This window comes from Mirounga angustirostris, unplaced genomic scaffold (genome assembly GCF_029215605.1).
Source record: "Mirounga angustirostris isolate CCGP_5_RB_7025 unplaced genomic scaffold, mMirAng1.0.hap1 SCAF_3, whole genome shotgun sequence".
NCBI classification, from domain to species: Eukaryota; Metazoa; Chordata; class Mammalia; order Carnivora; family Phocidae; genus Mirounga; species Mirounga angustirostris.
Window position 1 is genome coordinate 129,595,944 of NW_026991711.1, and position 24,142 is coordinate 129,620,085.

At 36.3% G+C, this 24,142-nt stretch overlaps 1 protein-coding gene across 1 annotated transcript in view; it reads right to left on the reverse strand.

The window, feature by feature from the left end:
* Nucleotides 1-433: 433 nt before the first annotated feature.
* SLC38A11 (solute carrier family 38 member 11) overlaps nucleotides 434-24,142 on the reverse strand; it is a 52,336-nt gene continuing 28,627 nt past the window's right edge. The window contains exons 8-12 of the mRNA XM_045868722.3: nucleotides 16,843-16,913; nucleotides 15,570-15,731; nucleotides 12,373-12,485; nucleotides 9,689-9,820; nucleotides 434-874 (exon numbers count right to left, since the gene is read on the reverse strand). Of these exons, the coding sequence (XP_045724678.1) occupies nucleotides 581-874; nucleotides 9,689-9,820; nucleotides 12,373-12,485; nucleotides 15,570-15,731; nucleotides 16,843-16,913 (772 nt within the window). The 3' untranslated portion in view covers nucleotides 434-580. The remainder of the gene's footprint in view (nucleotides 875-9,688; nucleotides 9,821-12,372; nucleotides 12,486-15,569; nucleotides 15,732-16,842; nucleotides 16,914-24,142) is intronic.

Below are 24,142 nucleotides of genomic sequence, written 5' to 3' on the forward strand. Positions count from 1 at the left end.
GTCTATTATTCATGCTTCTTAACATGGAAAGAACTTTACTCACTTCTCCAGGGATTCACTCCCCTCTAAACAAGGGATCTGCTGAAATTGTAATGGAGCCTTTCATTTTTCTCCTGGGATATCTATTCCCTTTAATAGTTTTCAGTTTCCCTTCTCTTCGATTCATAAACTTTAAAAGACACAAAAATTTTTTTCTCATAAAGGATACACACACACCAAATTCCAACCCACAATCACCTACTTATTTTGGAGTGCAGTATATTGGCTCACCTATTGAATAAAAGAATAATGCTTTGAGAGGATGGCAGCAAGGGTCAAGGGCTTCACTTTTCCGCCTGCAGCTGAGATTAAGGCAGCACAGTCATTAAAACAAAATATTCATTTTGTTTAAAATAAAGCAATAAAACAAAAAAATACATTCAATTTTCTTTTCCTCTTTATGTTTTACATTGGACTAGCGAGTAAAGGAAACCAAGTCTTGACAAATGTCGAAATAATAATTTTATAATATACAGACTAAAACGTGTGTGAATGTGTTTAGAAGTCTCTCAAAACATATAAACTTTTGAAAGCAGTCAACTCATTGAAAGGTACTGCTGTTTAAAACTGAAAGTTGTGTTGTCAGTTGAAGATGAGAAACTGAGATGTTTGTGAGGGAGAGATTGTCAGCAAAACAGTAGAACATTTCCTGCCCATGGGTGCAGTCTTGAGGATTTGCGATGGCCATGACGAGTCCAGCAACCATCACCATGACACCGACAGGAAGCATGATACAGGACATAATCTTATCTGAGTGTGTCCTCGGTTCTTCAGACAGTTTCAGATAGCATGCTGACGGAATGATAAAAATTAGTGGAGCGGCACAGAGCACACCCTGCATATTGAAAACAAGAAATAACAGTATGTTACCAAATGGAGCATTCTTTGGACATCTTTTTTTTTTTTAAATTTTTTTGTTTGTTTGTTTTATTTATTTATTCATGAGAGTCAGAGAGAGAGATAGAGAGAGGCAGCGGCAGAGGGAGAAGCAGGCTTCCCGCCTAGCAGGTAGCCCGATGCGGGACTCGATCCCAGGACCCTGGGATTGTGACCTGAGCCGAAGGCAGACGCTTAACCATCTGAGCCACCCAGGCGTCCCTGGACATCTTTTTTTTAAAGATTTTATTTGTTTGACAGAGAGAGACACAGCGAGAGAGGGAACACAAGCAGGGGGAGTGGGAGAGGGAGAAGCAGGTCTCCCGCTGAACAGAGAGCCCAATGCGGGGCTCGATCCCAGGACCCTGGGATCATGACCTGAGCTGAAGGCAGACGCCTAACGACTGAGCCACCCAGGTGCCCCTGGACAGTTTTTGAAATAGATTTACAGAATGTATTTGTCTTTGTACATGTTAAAAGCTAAATAGGTTTAGTTGAATCAACCAAGGGAAAGAAGAATAACCCAATAAAGACTTAGGAATAGGTTTTCCCCTTTCTGATGATATATTTACAAAGGAGAAGAATAAAATAGTGTATCAGACTTAAAAAAATGATCAGAAAATAATAATTTAGAAAATAAAGCAGAAGGTAAGACCAACTTCTGGCAAACTCTTGAAATGTCCCATATTTTCAGCACGTCACATTTTCTTACATTCTTATTTCAAATTGCTGAGTAACTATTATGCTGTTCAAATGTGAGCAGTCTATTTGACATATATGTACAAGAGGAGACTGACTTCTGGGAAGCGTGTAGGGGATATTATCTTTCCTCTTTCTTGAGTTGGTGTGAAAGGAGGTGCCCCTCTGTATGAGAAAAGAAAACTATCACCCCGAGGGCACTTAACATGAAATAGCATTTCTAAATCCTCTTTCAAGTAAAACTAAACATGTTAAGTACCCTAGAAAATTGACAGCAGAACTAAATGGCTATGACTCATTCACCCTCACCTACGTTAGCTTATGGATAAGTCCAACCTGAGGGGGCATGTCAGATTGAAACTTATGGGGAGTAGTGTTGTCTATTATAAAAATACCAAGAGGGGCGCCTGGTGGCTCAGTCAGTTAAGCCTCCACTCTTGATTTCGGCTCAGGTTGTGATCTCACGGTCGTGAGATGGAGCCACATGCCAGTCTCTGCACTCAGTGGGGAGTCTGAGATTCTCTTTCTCGCTCTCTCTGCCCCTCCCCCCACTCAACGCCACGTTGTGTGTGTGTGCTCTCTTACTCTCTCCCAAATAAATAAATAAATCTTAAAAAAATTTAAAAAATACCAAGAGTTACTGACTTCAAAGAAAAGATACTTTCCCTTTGAGGAGGCTAAATTTGCACTAGACACTTTGCAAATGATATAATGTTAAAATGTAATGCATTTTAGGCAATATAGTTTTAAAATTATATTAAATGTTAATTATATATTAAACAAAATATAACATACTATTAAAATATATTAAATATAACTGTATAACAAATGACATTCTCTTAAGCCATAAAACACAAGTTTTTAAAAACAGACAATAGCAAATGTAATATTGGTTTAAAACTAAAAGGAAGCTTTCCATAAAATACATGTTTTGCTATATTTCAAAAAGTTATTATGGAAATATGTAAATATACAGAAAAGTAGAAAGAAGAGTATAATGAAAGCCTATACAACCTATCACCTAAGGTTTAAGCGCTTTTTGACACATTATTTAGTAGATTTCCCCAGGGAAAAAATCACAGAAAACTGATTTTGAAGCTGGATGATGTAAAAAACAGATTATAACTTAAAATAGTTTTACAAGAAATATTTTCTCAATATCATCATTTACTACAATTACTGTTATACTCAGTGCCATCCTCAGAACAGAAATATTACAACTATGATTCCAAAAACATTGCTTTTTTAGCTTTTACAAAAATAGAAGTCCAGAGAAATGGCAGTTGATTGGAATATGGTATGAAATGACTAATGAGGCACTATCTAAAAATTTGGGGAAGAGTAAGAGAGACCACACTTCATGGAAAATATGTCTATAGCCAAAGATATGAGTGAGAAAAGAGGTGCTAAAGTGTATTCTAATTTAAAATATATGGAAAATGTAATTTTGCCATTCATAGTACCTGCATACAAATGAATACCTACAAATGTACACAGATGTAAAGAATTAGTTTTCACATGGCAAGAATTGAATGAATTATGGACTTCTTTGGCTGTCTCGAAACACTTGAAACTGACAATGTTCTTTTAAGAAAAATACTGTAGAACTCCATCTGTGTTTATAATAATTACTATCCTTGATTTCTTTGAAAAAAATTTGAAAACAATGAAAAAATAATTAAGATATAAATATATGTATGTGGGTATGGGTTGTGTATATGTATAGAATCTCTTCTCTTTACAGGAACAAACATGTGAAATTAATTCATCTGGAACTTCAGAGTGTTGAAAGTGCTATCAGGATGAAAACCGCCACCAGCTGCTGCTAAGAAGCTGTCATCAGTCAGCATTTTGGGACACTTCCAAACCTAACTTGCTGGGCAGTCCAAAGCAATGGGTGTTCTGTTTATGCTATAATTCTTAAGAGTTGAGAAAGTAGCAATTAGTGGGAAAACTATATAGCTGATGTTTGTACTGGAAGAAGTCCAGTTGAGTATCTTGTCTAGATAGCAGTTACTTTCTTAATATTTGAAAGTGCAGTCTTGCTAGAAGTTGTTGTTAGGACCCAAGATCATCAATAGAATGATACAGCAGTTCCATCTGCTCTTTTTCCTATAAATTCGTCCTGCTTATTAGATCTACTAAATATAGCCTTGTGTGAGAATACACCACTGGCTTTGGAATAATTTTTGGAATTGCTTGACAGGATGTAAATATCCTTTCATTAAAGGGATAATAAAATATAGCCTTATTTTAAAGGCAGGGCAGCACTGTCCTTTGATAATAATACTGTCGATGCCAGGGCATTCTGCAATTTGCTGTAAGGAAATAACAGAAGGTGTTGAAGATTTTTACTGGCAATACAAATTGGGAACTTAACTGAATTCTCCTACCAGAATAGAAAACCTCTCAAAGGATACAAGGAAGCTGAAAACTAAACAAAAGAATGCTTATACCTCTTCTAAGTTTCTACTTTGTAATCAGTTTGGATTCATGAAATGTATTCCTGTACCTTAAAGAGAAACTCTCACTAACTCAGGAAGCCTTTGGCAGCTTGGACTATGCCTTGCTCACCCTGATGTATCTCTCTGTGTGGGCTGGCGCTGGGTAATTGGCTTGCTTGCTTCCTTCTACTTTAAGCTGTGCACAATGCTTTTTGGGCTGGTTACTCTGGCCACAGGCCCCAGCTGCTTCATCTTTTCTCTTTGTACTGTGAGTAAAAAACCCATAGGGCCCAATTACTGTAGATGCTTTTTTTCTCTAGTAGCAACATCAGTGCCCAGATCCTGGATTCTTAATACCAAGAATGGGACTTCTGTTTATTTGCTTCTAAAATGAATCCTTTAAAATGGAGGGTGCATTTCCTTTGGAAAATGTCATTGTTGTCTACTGCTATGAAAACAATGAAATAAAAAGGAAGCTAAGCTCTAAATGGGGTTTTGCTTTTTATTAGGTACTAATAAAACTCCAAATAATTTATCCTATATTATTCTAGTTATAATAAGTAACAGCATTTCCCTAACTTCACAAATTGAAGGTCTGATTCTATTACACATCTCATTAGTGAAGATCATTATTCTACTTAGCGATGATTCAGACACCACAGTAGAAAAGAATTCTTAGCGTACAACAATTGTTAACTAAGATAAAAGCTATTAGCTAAACATTAATTTAGATGAAAATCTTTCAGTTCCATGTTATTTCATCTCCTGGTATTGATTTTAACCCATTATTAAAATCTAGCCATATATATTATGGATTACTCTTAACCTCACTTATAGGTAAATTTAATGTAGAGGCTTTCAACTTAAAAATTGGATAGAGAAATGAGAATCTGCTTATTTTATATAATTTAAAGCCTTCTATTTAGGAAACCTTAGGCTAGCATAATAATTAAAAATGTGGGCTATAGGGGCTGAAAGCCTGTGGTCAAATCTTGATTCTGCCACTTACAGCTAGTGTGAACTATTTAATCACTCTATTTAATCACTCTGTGCCTCAGTTTCTTCATCTGTAAAACTAATACAGGTTAAGGAAGATAACGCATGCAAAACACTTGGCAGAGTAATCGATACATGTTAGCTCACAGTCATTCTGAAGTGGAACACAGTATGCTTTAGGTACTTCTAAAGTGTTGCATGATCCAGCCTACAATAGTTACTGAGAGAAATGATGCCTCATCCGGCTCCATTAAACATGACAAATGCCACAAGAAGGGAGATGAGTAAAGATCTGAATATGTTGTTGTGCATGCCAAAAGACTTTTGTTGATTGGAAAAACATATGCTCAGGTCATCTGTAAAAGAATGGAGATCCTATATTTTATTACATTCTCATAAAATGCCCTTAGTGATTCAGCATTTCCATGTAACACCTGGTGCTTACCACAAGTGCACTCCTTAATCCCCATCACCTGTATCACCCATCCCCCACCTACCTCCCCTCTGGTAATCATCAGTTTGTTCTCTGTAGTTGAGAGTCTGTTTCTTGGTTTGCTTCCCTCTCTCTTTTTTCCCCCTTTGCTTGTGTGTTTCCTAAATTCCACAAATGAGTGAAATCATATCATATTTGTCTTTCTCTGACTTATTTCACTTAGCATAATACTCTCTAGCTCCATCCATGTTGTTACAAATGGCAAGATTTCATTCTTTATGTCTGAGTAATATTCCATTGTGTATGTATGCCACATCTTCTTTATCCATTCATCACTCGATGGACATTTGGGATGTTTCCATAATTTAGTTATTATAGATAATGCTGCTATAGACATTAGGGTGCCTGTATCCCTTTGAATTAGTGTTTTTGTATTCTTTGGGTAAATACCTAGTAGTGCAATTGCTGGGTCATAGGGTAGTTCTATTTTTAACTTTTTGAGGAACCTCCATAATGTTCTCCAGAATGACTGCACCAGTGTGCATTCCCACCAACAGTGCAAGAGGATTCCCCTTTCTCCACATTCTTGCCAACATCTATTTTTTCTTGTGTTGTTAATTTTAGCCATTCTGGCAGGTGTGAGATGACATCTCATTGTAGTTTTGATTTGTATTTCCCTGATGATGAGTGATGTTGAGCATCTTTTCATGTATCTGTTGGCCCTCTGTATGTCTTCTGCCCATTTTTAAATTGGATTATTCATTTTTGGGGTGTTGAGTTTTATAAGGTCTTTATATGTTTTAGATACTGACCCTTTATCAGAGGTCATTTGCAAATATCTTCTCCCATTCCATAGGTTGCCTTTTAGTGTTGTGGATTGTTTCCTTCTCTGTGCAGAAGCTTTTTATTTTAATGTAGTCCCAATAGGTTATTTTTACTTTTGTTTCCCTTGCCTCAGGAGACATATGTAGCAAGAAGTTGCTATGGCTGATGTCAAATGGGTTACTACTGCCTGTGTTCTCCTGTATGATTTTTACAGTTTCAAGTCTCACATTTAGGTCTTTAATCCATTTTGAATTTATTTTTGTGTTTGATGTAAGGCAATGGCCCAGTTTTATTCTTTTGCATGTTGCTATCCACTTTTCCCAACACCATTTGTTGAAGAGATTGTCTTTTCCCATTGGATATTCTTTCCTGCTTTGATAACAATTAATTGACCAAATAGTTATGGGCTCATTTCTTTAAACCTAGTGTAATTGTCTTGGGTTATTAGATCGTAACAGACAACTTAAAATAAATCTTATTTAATTGTCTTTTTATGAATATCTATATAATCAGGTTTTAAAAAAATCTAAGGATCTAGAATCATGTTTTAAATTTTTAAAAATAGTTTTCCACAACCAGCTGAGATTTTGGCTTTATAATAGACATTCACCCAATATTCTTCCCTTATTATTCTATAATACCAGAATTCTGTCTTTTTAATTTTTTTTTTACTTTTTAAAGATGTTTGTTTATTTATTTGACAGAGAGAGACACAGCGAGAGAGGGAACACAAGCAGGGGGAGTGGGAGAGGGAGAAGCAGGATTTCCACTGAGCAGAGAGCCTGATGCAGGGCTCGATCCCAGGACCCTGGGATCATGACCTGAGCCGAAGGCAGATACTTAACGGCTGGGCCACCCAGGCGCCCCCAGAATTCTGTCTTAACCACAAAAAACTTTCAACGTAAGTACAGTAGGGAATATTTAATGTAATTAAGTGCTTACAATTTTGTTGTGCAAGTGTCAGAGAGATAAGCAATTAACAGAAAGTTAGGGTAATATTTACAAAAATATCTCATTACTAAAAAATAAGCAATATGTATGTGCTTGTTTAATTTAAAGGGAATAAAAAATTGTTAGGCTATCAACATGTGGTGAGCTATCAGGCAGTTGATAAACATTTTTTCATATCAAAATTTTACAATATTAAAAAAACACACAACCAAATATGAACTCAAATGAGACATTTAACAAAGTAAGAAATAACAGATCTGGGAATCATTATGTTGATCATACCTCAGCACAGATAAAAGATTACTATCATTGTCAGTGCCATCAATTTTTGGTAACACTTACTATCCCAGTGCTACACTAAAGGATGTATTTTATGTCCAGGAACATTTGTAGAAATAGTTCCTGATCTGTGGTCCCAAGGGGCAATTGCCCATGCAGTAATTTGAACACTGTGTTCTTAGCACTATGCCATATACTGTGGAGGATGGAAGAGGCAGCTAAATATCATTCTCGTCTTCAAAGAACTTACTCTCTGGTAGGGAAGGCAAGCTTATGGACAATCCAGACAGTATATGATACATGATGACAATACATAAATCAAGTTAGTGCATTAAGGTAGCAGTCATCCACTTACATAGATCAACGTTAGAATGTGAAATGATTTTGTATGAACCTTCTAGACTTTGGTCTATGCAAAACTGAGAAGTAGGTGAAAGTTATCTTTGATATTTATGCATCTCTCCTATGAGCTTTCTTTCCAATGCTGGTGGAATAGATGATTCCCCAGGCTCCTGTGGTTTTGGGAAACAGCCTACTCCCTACTCTTCATATACCCTGCTACGAGCACATCCCCAAAAGTGTATTACTGACTGAATCTATTTTGTCTGGAACTTCAAATCCAGATGGCATCTGGAGGTAATAGTATCTTGGGCACTGACAATAATACCTTCACCTATCCCTCAACTCTCAATGGAGTGAGTAAATAATGACTTGGGATCCCATCTGTAAAAGTCTGCCCTCCCTGTGGTGCATAATTAATAAATGCTAAGTGGTGGGATTCTGAATAGAAATTCCATAAAGATTGTAGAAGAGTAAGATTAATGACTCTGAAGTGGTAGATCCATTTCTATTCATTTCTCACCAGATGGCATCATTGTCCCAGCTCCACAAAGTAGAACCAAGGAGTCATTCTTGATGTGTCCCTCTATCCCCCTTTGTCACAAAATCCTATTAATCTTTTCTCATAAATGTCTTTTGGGAATTCATCTCTTTCCTTTCTCTTCTTCTTGATTTACATAGCAGCTGAACTTTTCATGTTTATTTGTGAGATTGTATGCTCCATGAAAGCATAGATCCTTTCTGATTTCCTCCCATCATTGTATCTCAATTATATAGTAATAATATATACTTAATCAACAAATAAATGAGTTAGAAGTTGCACTGGACCTTAAATCTTTGTAAGATTTGGACAGAAATGAAAGAAAAATAATAATTGTAAAAGAATAAACATAAGGCAAAGGATAAAAGAAAGAATTACTATGGCTTACTCATAGGCTAAAAATAAGATTGACTAGAGCTAAAGGTGGATTTGGTAAAGTAAATGGTAAATAATTTTCCATAGAAGGCATGGGGTCAGATTATAGAGGCAACAGTTGATGCTTGCTCTGGTAGGAAAGTGGAGATTTTTAAGTATTGTCATGATAAACTGGAAGCAGAACTTAAATATGTGCTAGTTGAAACAAAGAGACAGTATTAATTCAGATGTGATATAACGAGGACTTAGACTTGGGAGAGAGCAGTAGAGATGATGAGGGAAAGGTCTAGAAAGGGAAACGAAATATTTTAAAGAAAAAGAACTTGGGCTGTGGTAAGTGAATGTGGGATATGGATATAATTATCTTCATTCACACGTATTTAATGAAACCCTCTAGACCTGTTTTTATGCAGCAACTTCCAGATCCACTTAATATGTAGCTGTTTTTAGTAATGTTTATGTATTATAGAAAATAAAATATGAAAAAGTGCTCCAAACCAGGGTGTCCCAACCTCAGCACTACTGACATTTTAGATTGGATAATTCTTTATGATGGGGGCTGTCTTGTGCATTGTAGGGACGTCAGCAGCGTCCTCAGCCTTTCCCAATAGATGCCAGTAGCACCCACATATCCACCTGTGACAGCAAAAATGTTCCCTTGGTGAGGAGGAGCAAAATCTCCCCCACTGGAGAACCACTGCTCTAAAAGTATATAATCTTATGAAGTACCCAAAATCATCATTGTAATAATTATTATTACATAACAAACACATTTTCATTTCATTTCAGAAACTGATACTTCGTTAGGGAAAATACATCCTTCATTAAATATAAACATTATTTTTAAAGGGATTTTTAGAAATGGAGGTGTAAATCTTTAAATATACTTACATTGAGTTCTAAAACTTTTCCAAGGCAATCAATCAGCAATGATGTAAGCATGGCTACAGTAATGATAACCACTGTTACAATAATGTGGAAGACCAACGAAAGATTCCCACCAAAAAACACATTGGCAATTACCTGCCAAAGAAACACATTATTTAGAGACGGATTCTCAGAGGCATGCAGGACTTATTAAGAAAGTATACCATATTATAGCACTTAGGACTGTATAAAACACTACCTGTAAGGCAATCGATCAAATCTTAAGCCATCCGAATGTCCTATCTTTTCCAAAGTACTTACACATAGACAAACACACATTTCAATAACAAGTATTCTTTGCCGAATTATTAGACAGGTGGTGTATTATATTACAGACCCAAAACATGGCATATAATGGGTGAAAAATATATTTCTCAAGTGTAAGAAAGATCTTAGGAAGCTGCCTTATAAGGTATTTGAGTCCAACAAGGTCGTCACTAACAGAATCTATGGATGGTATTTAGATCTTTGAATGAGAGGAGATTGGAGAGAGTCAACCAATCTAAGAAAACAAATAGTGATCTGGATAAAAAAGATCAAATAGAATTTAGAACTAGAAGAGCTTTAGTTACCTAGATCATCTTTCTTGAGTGATCAGCTTTACAGCAATCCTGAAATGTACTTGTCCTACCTTGGCTTGAGGTAGGGCTTAAAACATGGGTAGGATTTAGAGCAGAATTAGAGACTGAGGCAACAGTGTGAAAAGAGCAAAAGAAGAAAGAAGAAGAGGAAAGATACCTATGGAAGACAAGAAAGAGACAATCTGAATAGGGTTGACTCTGCGAGAGAACCCTGACACAAGAGTTGGAAATGGTAGAAGGTCAGATGCTGGGGGACCTTAATGAAGCCGACCCTCCAAGCTGTTACTTACCTAACATTCCTAGATAAGTAACATTCCTCACAGACTGGACACTGCCATAACCCTGCTAATAATTACTGGGAATATTAATAACTTTTACTCATTTATGGTTTTATAATTAGTGATGTTTTTTAAATATTTAAAATTCATTCTTATAGAAGCCTCTAATATATGATTATAATAGTAGAAAATCACTGCATGTGGCAGGCTACTGAGAGATATTCATTAGGGGTATGGACAGGCTTTTTGGCACCCTCGTATGTGGCTGGCTACTTTACCTATGAGTAGAAATGGCTTTGACTGTGTTTTTGCTAACTGTGTGTGTGTGTGTGTGTGTGTGTGTGTGTAGAAAGGAGAGAAAAAGGAAGTGAATGAGTGAAGTATATTTGAGGTTCCTCTGCCTAGTATTTGCTATCATGGCAGAGATCTTGAGTTAGTTCTATCTTCCTGTCATGGCAGCTAGAAAGGAAACAAGTTCCAAGAACTAAAGACATAAACTGTGCTGGTGGAGTGACTCAGATTGTCCACAAGCAGTTCACCAGAAGCCACATGAGAATGTAGCATCTGTTACCGTTGACCTACAGATCAGATTTGACCCCAAAGTCCTGGGCAGAAGCTAAAATAAAACCATTTCCTGCATCTAACAAGAGCAGAAAGTTTTCAAGTTTCTTAGATTTGAAAAATCTTCATAAAGTAAGTTTCAGTCTACTTCTCCCTTATATTCAAGGTGGAGAACTAGCCTGTGAGTTACACATTTGTAAGTGAGGACAAGTGCTAACTGTAAAGGATATACGTAGTGCCGAACAATTCCTTATTCCATGTCCCTGAGCAGTTCCTTACCCCCAGAACTGGCATAAGGAAGTCACTGGTCTTCCTCTAGAAGCCTGCTGATTAGTTAGCGTATTTAAAGCTCTGTAGGCGGTTCACTTCCCACATTAGACCATTCACATGGCGCACTGTGTAAACAGCCTCTAGGAATAGATCCTAAAACTAAGCCCTTTTCAGTGTGATTGCTGAAAGAACCACTGTGAAGCAGCATCATGTTTTTCTGCTGAGTGGTACAGTGGATTTTTCGCTGACTGTGTAAGGGATTCCCGACAAGCTATCCAGCTTTACAGAAAAAGAATGACTTCTTTTTCATTTAATCGTCCTTTGCAAATCCATACATATAGTACAAATACATCACAAATACATATATATGTGATATACTATCTTTATGATTTTACATGGTGTAAAAATATAAATGTATTTGTATAAATATATAAATAAAATATATCTGTAAAACTAGTGGTTTACATTGAATTTTGGTTTTCCATAGATAATAAGACATTTTAGTTTTTTCAAAATAACAAAACTGATCAAAATCTGTTCAAAGTTGCCTTTAATACACATTGACTTATAAAACATCTTAGCAAAAGGATGATTTTGTAAAACACGTTTTAAATCTTAGTACTTAATTTCTTTGTAAGAATGCTTTTAAGAAAAAACCACTTAGTTTGGCTCTATTAAAGGCTGGCATTCATTTTGGAATGCAGTTGTATAAATATTTATACTTATGCTAATATAAACTAAACCACCAAATATGATCTTCAAATCCAACTTTTGAAAAAGTAACTTGTAAACATTTGAATATAAATTTATCTTTAAACTGGTTGAAAAAGAGACTTATAAATTATATGACTTGTCATGCACTTGTGAATTTGCAGATTTAAATTATTTACAAATCTTCCTAAATTAAATGTAGTAGAGGAATCGACTGGGTAAAATGTTGGAAAGGAATTGTGCTTACCTCTCTAGTCACAAAGCATTCAATTGGGTACGTTAAAATGACAGTGACTCCGTAACAGAACCTTCCGAATGTTACCAAATCATCATTTCTGCAATAGTTTTCAAATAAGTCTCCTAGAGAATAATATAAAATAGATTTATTTCAACTGAATATTTGAGATAAATATCTAACAAATCAGATATTGGATATTTATTGTATAAGTGGAGCTCCATAAACTCCATTTAATTAATAGAATAGACTGCCAAGTCTAATACAAGGTTTTTTGCTTTCAATAACTATATAATTATTTTTTTTATTTTATTATGTTATGTTAGTCACCATACAATATAACTATATAATTATTGACTGATATTAAAACTAGTACATTTTCCACTTGAGATGAATTCATCAGTGACAGTTTTTCTCTTATTCTCATTGTTTGTTTTTAGTAGATCTGCCTTAAATTTGTATCAACTTCTGAAAAATACTTTCATCCATTGTCTTCTGACACCTGAACCAACTCCCTAAATTCTTGTGCACTAGCTTTATAAACTTGCTTCTGGTCTTTGTTTCTGGTAAATAAGTGACTTCGTTATTAAAAAAAAAAAAGTCTTAAAATAAACAAATTTCCTTTTGAAATGTTATTCTTAGATCAAGGGCAATCCTGAAAGGAAGAGTAGACCAGTACATCTGGGGAGCTGAATTTCCTGTATATCATGCTATAGGGTTTAATCCCAGACTGAGGGCCACATTTTCTCAGACATCTATAAAGAAATAGAGGGATCTAATGAGGGCCCAGAAGTCATGTCAGCAAAAAGTTTCCCAATACTGAAACAAACAATATTTGGGCCTATTTCTTTCTTTCTTTCTTTTTTTTTTTTTTTTAAGATTTTATTTATTTATTTGACAGAGAAAGACACAGCGAGAGAGGGAACACAAGCAGGGGGAGTGGGAGAGGGAGAAGCAGGCCTCTTGCGGGGCAGGGAGCCTGATGCGGGGCTCAATCCCAGGACCCCGGGATCATGACCTGAGCCGAAGGCACACACCTAACAACAGCCACCCAGGTGCCCCAGGTCTATTTATTTCCTAAATATAACATGCTTACATTTTAAAATTTGGGTCACATTTTCCAGTTAGACTGAATAGAAAAATAAGATCAAAGTCACACACTACTACACTATTTAAAAAGAAAACAAAACTATACTTCTGTCCTTTTTTCTTTAATTAAAAAGCTAAATGACCCGCCTCTGCCAAGACTTACTTTAATGACTCTTCTCCCCTCCTCCTATCAACTGGAACAAATGCACATTACTTTCTAGGGTCCCTTTTAGGCAGAAAGGGATTAAACCACAAGCAGTCGTGGCAGAGACCTGCTTCAAGGTTGACTGAAAAGCTTCTACCACTCAGAAAAGAGGACAGAAGGTCCCTGTTCATTAACCTTCAGTAAAAAGTGACTGAGAATGTCAAGAACAACCTCGACTTCTTTACTGCCTCACAAGCTGAAATGTCTCTACTAAAAGGGAAAAAAAAAGAAGCAAGCAGTTTGCACAGGTAAGACCAGATTTGCCTAAAATGAAATGGCCTGAAGAAACAATGTCAGCTTATTCCAGCTTGAGTCTAAGTATATTTTCAGGAATTATAGCTAGGTTAAAAACAAAACAAAACAAAACAAAACACAAAAAGCCCAAACCAAAACCAACCCGTCAGCTTTGTTATATAAAGATTTAATTATATCTAAGCAATTACCACCAATAACAACACTAGGAAGGTGTGACTAAGAAAAAGGGCTTATGTCTTACAGGGAAGGCATTTAAAAGCCAAGGTTTTGTACAGACTGGAGCCTACAGGCCATTCACCTTGGCAAATGATGTAGCAATAGTGATACATGGCAGTGTTCTGAAACACAATTTTTCTCAAGACTTTCACGGTCACTTCATTGCTGCATTCTAATGGCACATACATGGATTGTATTTTTGATGGCATTGGAATTATGTTAAACCCTCTGTTTTGAAGCCATTCTTACTTTTTTCTTTATTTCTTGAGCAATCTCTGCCCATAATCATAGTTACCTGTAGCCTCTATTTGAAACAATACACCCAAGAGTACCTAGTATCATCTGAAAACTAAGTGAAGAAGAGCTGGAGGATAAGAGACAGCTTTTAATGGGTCGCATTTGACCCAAGTGGGGTAGACAGCAAGAGAGAATGGAATGAAAATTGAAGTGGAAGTCAGGAGACTTGTTTTCTACTTTGTCACCAGCCAGCTTGGGCAGGTTCCTTCACCTCTTTGTGTTTTAAGCAGGGGGTAAAACTAGTTATTCCACTTACCTTCACAGGGTTGTTTCAAGGTCATATGAGATAATAGACCTGCAAAAGCTGTGACATGTTTGAATCACAGCATTTACCAGGGTATTAATACTACACAGAGGAGTGAGTGCACAGGTCAAAGGAAGAAGAGATAGCCACTCAGCTGTTGGGCCTGGGTGAACAGGGAAAAGAAAATAAATTCAGTGTCAGGTGGTGGAGGAGGGGAGGGAAGGGGTGGGGCTGGTTCTGTGGGAAAGATGATGTTTTGTGTTTAAGGCAAGAATGGGATAACTAAGTAGGAATGTCCTGCAGGCAAGAGGCTGGAGATGAAAAGAAAGGTCTGGACTAGAGTTTATAAAACAATGACAATCTCCAGGGAATTTGTTGAGAGAAAAGAAGGCAACTTGCCTGAGCCAGTTAATGGAAGGTGGGAGGAGAAAGGGAGAGAAGGTAAGAGAAAGCAAAGAGCAATCACTCAGGGAGAAAGAGTGAATGATGATATGGTAGTGCTCCTTCTCCTATGGGAGGAAAGACAGGATGTTCAGAACTGTTAAGTGATTCACAGAGGTGCATGAGCATCAGAACCAAGATTATTCACTTTGAAGAGTGAGAGGATGCTGGTATTTCTGAAAGTGAAGCTGCAGTGGAGAGGGAAGCCAGATTTCAAGTGCTTTTAAGTGAAAGCATGGAAGAAGAGAGGAAAGGAACTACAGAAACAAGTTTAGCAGTTCAAAAGGGAGAAAATCCGGAAAACAGAAACAGCAGAGGTGGGAAGGTAGAGAAGAGAATGGACAGAAGAGATAATGATACTCTGAAGTAGAATACTGGGTATAATTGTGCCCAAAATGAGAAGCGACAGAACCAGTCCATGTGAATAACGAAATATGATGAGAACTGAATCTCTCATTTTACCTTGGGTGAAGCCAGTAAAGGTCAAGTATCCACATGTAGCAAAGAGAGTACTGATAAGTACAGAAGCCAAGGTGGACACATGGATGATGCGGGACCAGTTAGCTACTGTGGGGTCTTCCAAAGAACCATAAACTAAGAAGCAGTTATGGTGGCAGATAAATGCTGCAATACAAAAAAGAAAAAAAAAAAAAAAGAGCACCATTAAAGCAAATGTTACTGGATTTCCTTCTCCTTTGGTGCCCATGGTTCTTGGTCACGTGGCTTCGAAGAATGAAGAGGTAGACCGGACAGAGTGGTGGGCAGCGAAGCAAGTTTACTGAGCAATAGCAAAGTGATAGTACAAAGCTCCCGAGGATGGAGGGGACCCAAGAGGGTTGCCATTGGAGTTTCTAAATCTATAGGGGTTTTTATGGGCTTGTTGGAGGGCTGTTTTAATCTGATTAACCCTCCCTGCACCTGTCATGCAATCAGATTTTTGTCATCTATCTATCACATGGGAAAGGGTGGAGGCCTCTTTCCAGGGCCATGTAAAATCCTTTTAAGGTTGGTTTCCTCTTAGGGCAGGGGCCCCTTGTCCCTGCCTGCCTGCCTTCCAACTGTCCTTCATCACAAGCACTAAGGTTCTCTTTTTTCTTCTAAAAATTCAGAGATGTATGTGACTTTGGAATGCTACGAAGTTCAAATACATTAAATTACTAGCTATGTCCGAAAATAACTTTTTTTTAACAACTGTAGGAATGAGAAATTTCACTCACGTTAGGCTTATGTGGTCTCTTCATGTCACTCTTGCTATAAACCAGGCCTATCCAACTTTCTCTCCCATTTTCCATTTCCTAGTGGCCTTCCAATCTTAAAGGAAATCTAAACAACACTATGCTTTCAGTCCCTGGCTTCCTTTCCAATCTGGGATATAACAGAGTAGCTTTAGACATCTGGCCAATTTGTAATACTTTATGTGCAAGGTTTTGAATAAGCACATAACACTTGCTAGATTTACAAGTTAAAAAATAAGATGACTGTAATGAGTTTTCTGCATGAGAAAGAGACTTGTCCATATTAAATCAAATTTTAGTGATGAGTGAGAAAAGTTTGAGCCTAATTTTATGTTGGCGCAAACTAGACCATATGGTGCTAATAGGAAGTCTAAAACTTTGGACATTTGTTCTCCAGAAACTTTATGCTCTAGCAGTTCAAAAGGGAGAAAGTCAGGAAAACTTTTTCATTATACCGAAGACTCCATATTGAGAAAGGGCCTGTGAAATCATATACTCACCAAACGACATCACACCAAGAGCCTGAATGGCATTAGGCTTTGCAAATACCCAAGCATCTTCTGTTTTTGGTCTAGAAGATAAATCAGGTAATTTAATGAATGATCAAACAAATGCGAGCCTAAGCATGTCAGAGAACAAGAAATGGTGTCACAGTAAAAACTGAGTATCTTTAAGTCAGAAATTAATAAGGGGCCCCCATCAATCTTCCTTAATTGTAAATAATTTCCCAGGAACATGCATGTTATGTTTACCTCAGTCCTCTAAAATGCATGTCAAATACTTGGAAAGACTTTATTCTTATATATTTAAAATAACCACTGACTACTTAATTTTATGACATTTTTACTCACCAATTTTAATAACAAACATTTGTTATGCACTCATCATTGAAGATACTGATTGAGGGAGATACAAAAATTAATAATGCAATGTTCCTCCTCGGCTAATCAATACTTCCTTCCTTCCCCTTGAACTCATTCCCCAGGCTCATCCTACCCCAGGGAAATTCATAGTTGGCACTATAGTTGACTGAAGAAGGTGGACATGAGCTAATATTAATTGAGGATGTACTTAACTGTATTCTGGGAATTACCCTCTGATATCTCAGTCTTCCCAGTAACACTCACGTATTATTGTCACTATTTAATACATTAGGAAAGTTAAGCTCCGGGTGGTGATAAAACTTGTCAAGCTTCCACAGATAGTAAGTGAAGCTGAGATTTGCTGTTCATCCCAGTATCTCTTTCACACTGAACTGTCAAGTGACCTCAAATTCTCACCTGTGGAAATACTTCTCAAAGAGGTTTTGGAAAGATATGAACTTTAAATTACCTGAGGCATCCTATTTCTTAGTGGAATTAAAATATTTGCCAGCCTGTCTATTGGCAGAGCTCGGTCTCCCTGGTTACCATATATCCCTGAGTAATAGTGAAGAGACTAGGTTCTGAGATCAGACAGCCTGTGTTAGTCTTCTGCCCCTTCCACCTGTGTGATCTTAGGCAAGTGATGAACCTTTCTGTGCTTCAGTTTTTACATCTATAAAATGAGAGTAATAAGAGTAGTACCTAATCCATTGAGTTATTGTGTGAATTAAATGAGATAAAATATGTAAGATTTCTGGAAGAGAGCCTTGCATATAGTCAAGTGTTCAATAACTGGTCACTCATATCATCAATTTATTAATATTATCCATTGTCATTTAATAAAAAGTAGGCAAAATGGCTCAAAGATGCCCAGCTTCCCTGAAAAGGAAAGGCTTGAGTGAAACCCAAAAGAATACATTAAGATAGCAGAGGGGAAAAGGGGAACGAGGGTTGTAGAAAGCCATAAATGCAATCCGTGTAAATGCACCTATTTCATAAGGTCGTTATTCATACTCCATGTAAAACAGACACACACAAAAAGTCTCGTTTGCTCTGTCAAAGTTAGTGGAATTTATGCATTGTATCTTTTTTTTTCATTCCATATTTGAAATGAGCGGTTACAGGCCCTAGAGAATGAGCCAGCCTAGGAGGGAGGCCTCAGGCTGTTACAGGCTTGCGGTGACTCCCGAGTCTTGAGGGGGAGCTGCTCCCACCTCCTGCCTCCACTGTTCTCGCTGCTGTGAACATTAACTGAGAAGAGCGCACGCGTCAAATGCCAAGGTTACCAGGGAAAAAGGCAGATTTTGCCCACGGTCATTAAAAAATGATTCAGAAAAGCAGCGCTAAAAATTACAGAAACTTGGAAGATTGTAAGGGTTTTTTTTTTTAAGATTTTTTTTAAAAGATTTTATTTATTTATTTGACAGAGAGAGACACAGCGAGAGAGGGAACACAAGCAGGGAGAGTGGGAGAGGGAGAACCAGGCTTCCCGCGGAGCAGGGAGCCCGATGCCGGGCTCGATCCCAATACCCCGGGATCATGACCTGAGCCGAAGGCAGTCGCCCAACGACTGAGCCACACAGAGCCCCATAATTTTAAATTTTTTGTGTTCACCTTAATGATGCATGATTTTATGATTTGTTTATTCATTTATTTATTTTAGTTTTTAGAGAGAGTGAGCGAGCAAGTGATGCGAGGCCGGGGCGGGGCGAGGGAGACAGAGGGAGAGGGAGAGAAAGTCTTAAGCAGGTTTCAGGCTCAGTGCAGAGCTTGACTCCGGGCTTGATCTCATCACCCTGATATCATGACCTGAGCTGAAATCAAGTCGGACTCTTAACCAACAGAGCCACCCAGGCACCCCAATGTTGCTGATTTTGTAAGATGGAGAATAATAAAAAAAAATGTTGCAGATAGGAAAGCATGTGCATCCAAATCTAGGGAAAAGGACATTGAATATGGCTTTCCAATATTTTATAAAATAGCCTAAAATTAGAATTAGTTGCAGAATCAACCAGCTACACACACACACACACACAAACACACGAGAGAGAGAGAGAGAGAGAGAGAGAGAGAGAGAAAGTTCCTTGGCATATTTAGAGATTTCTGGAAACTTGATACCCATAACGACTGAGAAAATGAAGTTATATACTGTTCTGATTTTAGACTATAGATGTTGAAATACAAAATGAAATATCAAATGCAACAAGCAGTGTATAAGAAAAAATCATGACTAGGAAGAGTTTTTCAAATAAATGCAAGGGTTGTTCAATAATAGAAAAATCTATTAATGTAATTCATCTCATCAACAGATTAATGGAGAAAAAAAGCTTATGCGCTCTCAAAATATGTAGAAGAGCCTACAATCCAGTATTTACTTTGAAAAACATGCTAAGCAAGCTATTAATAAAATAGAACTTCCTTAATCTGACAGGAATATCTACCAAAATCTATAGCAAATGACACATTTAAAAGTGAAAATTTAGAAATATTACAATTAAAGGTGGAAACCAGATAAGGATGTTTACTATCACTGCTTCCAGACTATATCACAGGAATTCCTAGCTAATGCAATAAAATAAGAAGTGATAAGATACTTAATCATTGGAAATGGATACATTATTTGAACACAACAGAACTGTGTCCACAGAAAATTCAGGGGAATTTGCTGACAAGCTATTGGAATTAATAAGAGTATTTAGCAAGGTTACCGGATATATGAAATATATACTTGATACATGAAAATCATGACGGTTGAGGTACATAAATAATAACCAAATAAAATGTTTTTTAAATAGCAGTGGCAATAAAAACACTACATATTTTTAAAGATATGCATAATCGTAATGGCATGATATAACTGTATGGAAAGACACATATAAATCGAGAGATATACCATATCCAATATATGAATAGGAGGACTCAATATCATGTAGATGTCAATTCTCCCCCAAATTAATATTTAAATTCAAAGAATAAAATATGATATTCAAGGAGAAAATATTTTTTTTAAAAACCCGTAAAAGCAACATAATAGTAAGGATTGATAAACCTGATAATGTTTGTATAATAAAATAATCCATAAACAAAGTTAAAATATAAAGATAAGCTAAAAACTTGTAAATGAGATTTGTCATGCCTAGAAGATATTCCAATAAGCAATGAACAATACCATTGACAGAAAAGGAAATGAGAATGGTCAATATTTATGCTATCAGTTGCTCACTTTCCTTCATAATCAGAGAAACTCAAATGAAATCCATACAAAAAGACATTTCACACTTAATTCAACAATAGCAAAGTTGATAAATTGCTGGGAAAAGAGAACTTGAAATTATTACAGAGGGAACTGTAAATTGTAAAGCACTTAGGAGAAGAGTTTGATAGTATCTAGTAAAGTTGAAGGTACTCAAAACTTGTAAGCAAACAATTACATTTCTACATATATATCCTAGGGTAGGAAAGTACACATGTGCACACAAAGATATGGATAAGGATGTTCACTAGTGCATTGTTCATATTAGCCAAACTTTGGAAACTACCTCAATTTCAAGCAATAGAATTGATAAATAAATCCATAAGTAAAACATGACATAAACATAAAATTGTGTGCCATAAGAACAATTAAAAAGAGTCACTCAGGGCTAACTGTATCAAAATGGAAATATACAGCATACAAAGCTAAAGGAAAAATCATGAGTTATAGAAGAGAATGTGCATTTTTTTTTACCATAGTGGTTATTTATGTATATTTTACAAACATACTAATCAATACTAGATATTGTTGTCAATACATAATATACTTGCATAGTGCAAGTATAAAAACATAAATAGGAATGATTTAAACCAATTTAAGAATAATAATTACCTCTAGGGAAAGAGAAATGAATTGACTTTTAAATATGATAGTCTACTGCTGATAAATATTGAAGTAAATATAGAAAATTATTTCAAAAAGTTCTAGCCCAATTTCTTGCTTCCTGAAGTTTTTATGATTATACAATATTTTCTACATAAAACCTTTCTGGATCTGAACCTAATTTTTAGCCTTAAATTTCCATATATACTCTACAACTGAAACTACATTCTTCCTGCTTTCCAATCCCTTGTTCAATTCATTCAGTTTTCAACAAATATTTGTTGACCATTACCAATGTAGCAATCACTGTTCTAAATCTCTGAGGATACTGCAGAAAAAAAGACAAAAGAAACAAATCAACTATCTTGGACTATATTGGTATATATTCTATATCATCTAGAACAGCACTGTATTATAGTGTGTGTGTTTTTTTTAAGATTTTATTTATTTATTTGACAGAGAGAGACATAGCGAGAGAGGGAACACAAGCAGGGGGAGTGAGAGAAGGAGAAGCAGGCTCCCCATCAAGCAGGGAGCCCGATGTGGGGCTCGATCCCAGGAACCTGGGATCATGACCTGAGCGGAAGGCAGACGCTTAAGGACTTAAGGAATTAGTAAAAACTAAGAGTTTTTAACTAAGAGTTAAAGAAATTACCTAAAGAGGTTTAATTTTTTCCTACAGTGTAGAGGTGCCTGGGTGGCTCAGTCAGTTAAGTGTCTGCCTTTGGTTCAGGTCATGATCCTGGGCTCCTCGGATCAAGCCCCATTTGTTGGGCTCCCTGCTCAGTAGGGGGCCTATTTCTCCCTCTCTCTCTGCCCCTGCCCCCTGCTTGTGTTCTCTCACTCTCTCTGTCAAATAAATAAATAAAATCTTAAAAAATTTTTTTTCCCTATAGTGTAGCTTATGCTATATATTTCAGTATTGTTTACCACTTGAGTTTTCTGAAGGGCAAATAGAAGAATGGAGGAGTTGAGTATAACAATAAACAGAAAAATACTTTGTTAACTTATAAAGAACCATGGATATCAGAGAGTCTTCAAAATTAAAAAACAAAACAAAACAAAACAAAAAACCACCACCAACAACAAAAAACCCCCAACAAACTGGGAGAAACAAACTGAAATTGTTATTATGAATAGAGACCTGGCAGAAAACACATAGTACATAATAGTCATAATTGAAATACTATAAAATATGAGTCAAATAATTGAAATTTAATTTGTATTAAATAAATTATAGGATGAGTGCTTTTTTTAAAGTTTAAAGTATAATTCACATTAAATTACCTATAAACAGGAAATGGTTTTCAAATGATCATTCAAATTCAAACATATTAATTAACACACAACTCTTCTGGAGTATTTATTTTGTACAAAGTGAGGCAAGTTTTCTTCTGAAGAAATCCCCGAATAAGAACTACTCTCCAATTCCTCTTTGTTTTAGATTCTTCGATTGCTACTGTTGAAGTTTATTTCCCTGAGGAACTGAAACCAGCTGCATTCACTGGTGTGTGTCTAGAGTTTGCAATGGAAGCCAATAGTTCTAAAATTAGTCCAACTGAGGTCAATAGCGTCTCTTCAGCAAGTGTTAATGTTACCTGCTGATGAATGGACTAGCTTTTTACCTCTATGTGGTTCCTACCTGCTTCTTTTATTTACTGTGATTATTTGCTGACTACAGACCAAACTGTGGTTAATATCAATAAAGGACAACGAAAACAATAATGAACTTAATTTCCTCTGTGAAGGACAACATTTCTCACGACTAAGAAAAACCATATGGGATACAGAAAGCTGTAATAGAAAAACAAACAAACAAACACAGGTTTTGAGGTCAGGCAGACTTGGATTTAAATCTTAGCATTCTGATAAACTCGCAGAGTGCCTTGGGGCAGATTACTTAATGACTCTGGTCCCAGTTTTCTCTGTTAAACAGAGACAATATTAATAATTCTATCTACATATCTGACATAGGGTTAAATGAGAAAATGAATGAAAGAGTGTATTATATAGTGGACAAAAGAAGTTGGATGAGACCTCCTTCCACTCTCTCTCCCTTTCCTTATGTTACCATTAAAGTAACAAAACATGTCTTAGTCCAGCTATAAGGACCTTGCAAGTACACAAAACGCAATCTTCATCATGGTATTCATATTCTTTTAGAGAATGAAGGGACCTTGAGGAAGTTGAGCTATTTTACTTAAAATAAATGAATGATTAATCTTGAGAGTAGACATACATGCTACCAAATGGGCAGTCCTTTGGTTGATGATGATGAAAAAGATGAAATGATTCATTTATGCTTTGGATATTCACAGTAAATATTTAGTATTCTATTCCATAGACCAATTTTCTGCACCATTGGGTCTGTCAAATTGGTGCAACCTCCAGCCGCATAAGGCCATTTTTGACAATCTCAGGGTATATGGAGCTGCTCACCTCACTCCAGGGTTTAGACCTTCGCCCAGCCATCAGTCTCCCTGGCTGAGCTGTAGCTCTGTGTTGATATGATAAATTTTGCTGCAGTGGTGTGGAGATTACCATCAAGAGAAGATAATTAAATGTTTCAATAAAAGAGGGCACTCATTAAACCTGAAGATATTTGACATCTAAAATGAATAGAGAGGCAAACTTCCTGATTATTTAATCACCAGATAATATCTTAGACTAATCACTTAAAAGAAAAAAAAGTTTAAAATTACCCTTTTACATTTTAAAGCTTCTATCTATACATACACGCAAGCAGGCACACATACACAAATTAAGGGTTATTCTTATTATTTTTTGTTATATCAATTTCAAATTATAGAAAGCGTTTTTATTCTGTCAGTATTGCTAAGATAAAAGTTCTTTCTTTTGTATTTTACCAAAGAGAAAGATTATGAAAGAATGTATTTATATTTTATCATTGGCATTGATAAAATATAAGTACAGTGACATTTAAGTTCATTTCTTGAACACTTAGCACTGCCTTCTTAGAGACAAGAGTTTCACTTTCATGAATTACAAGTTCTGCATTTTGTTTTAATAAGGTAAAACGGCCTTACACATATAAAATCTTGAGGCATGTGTATGTGCGTG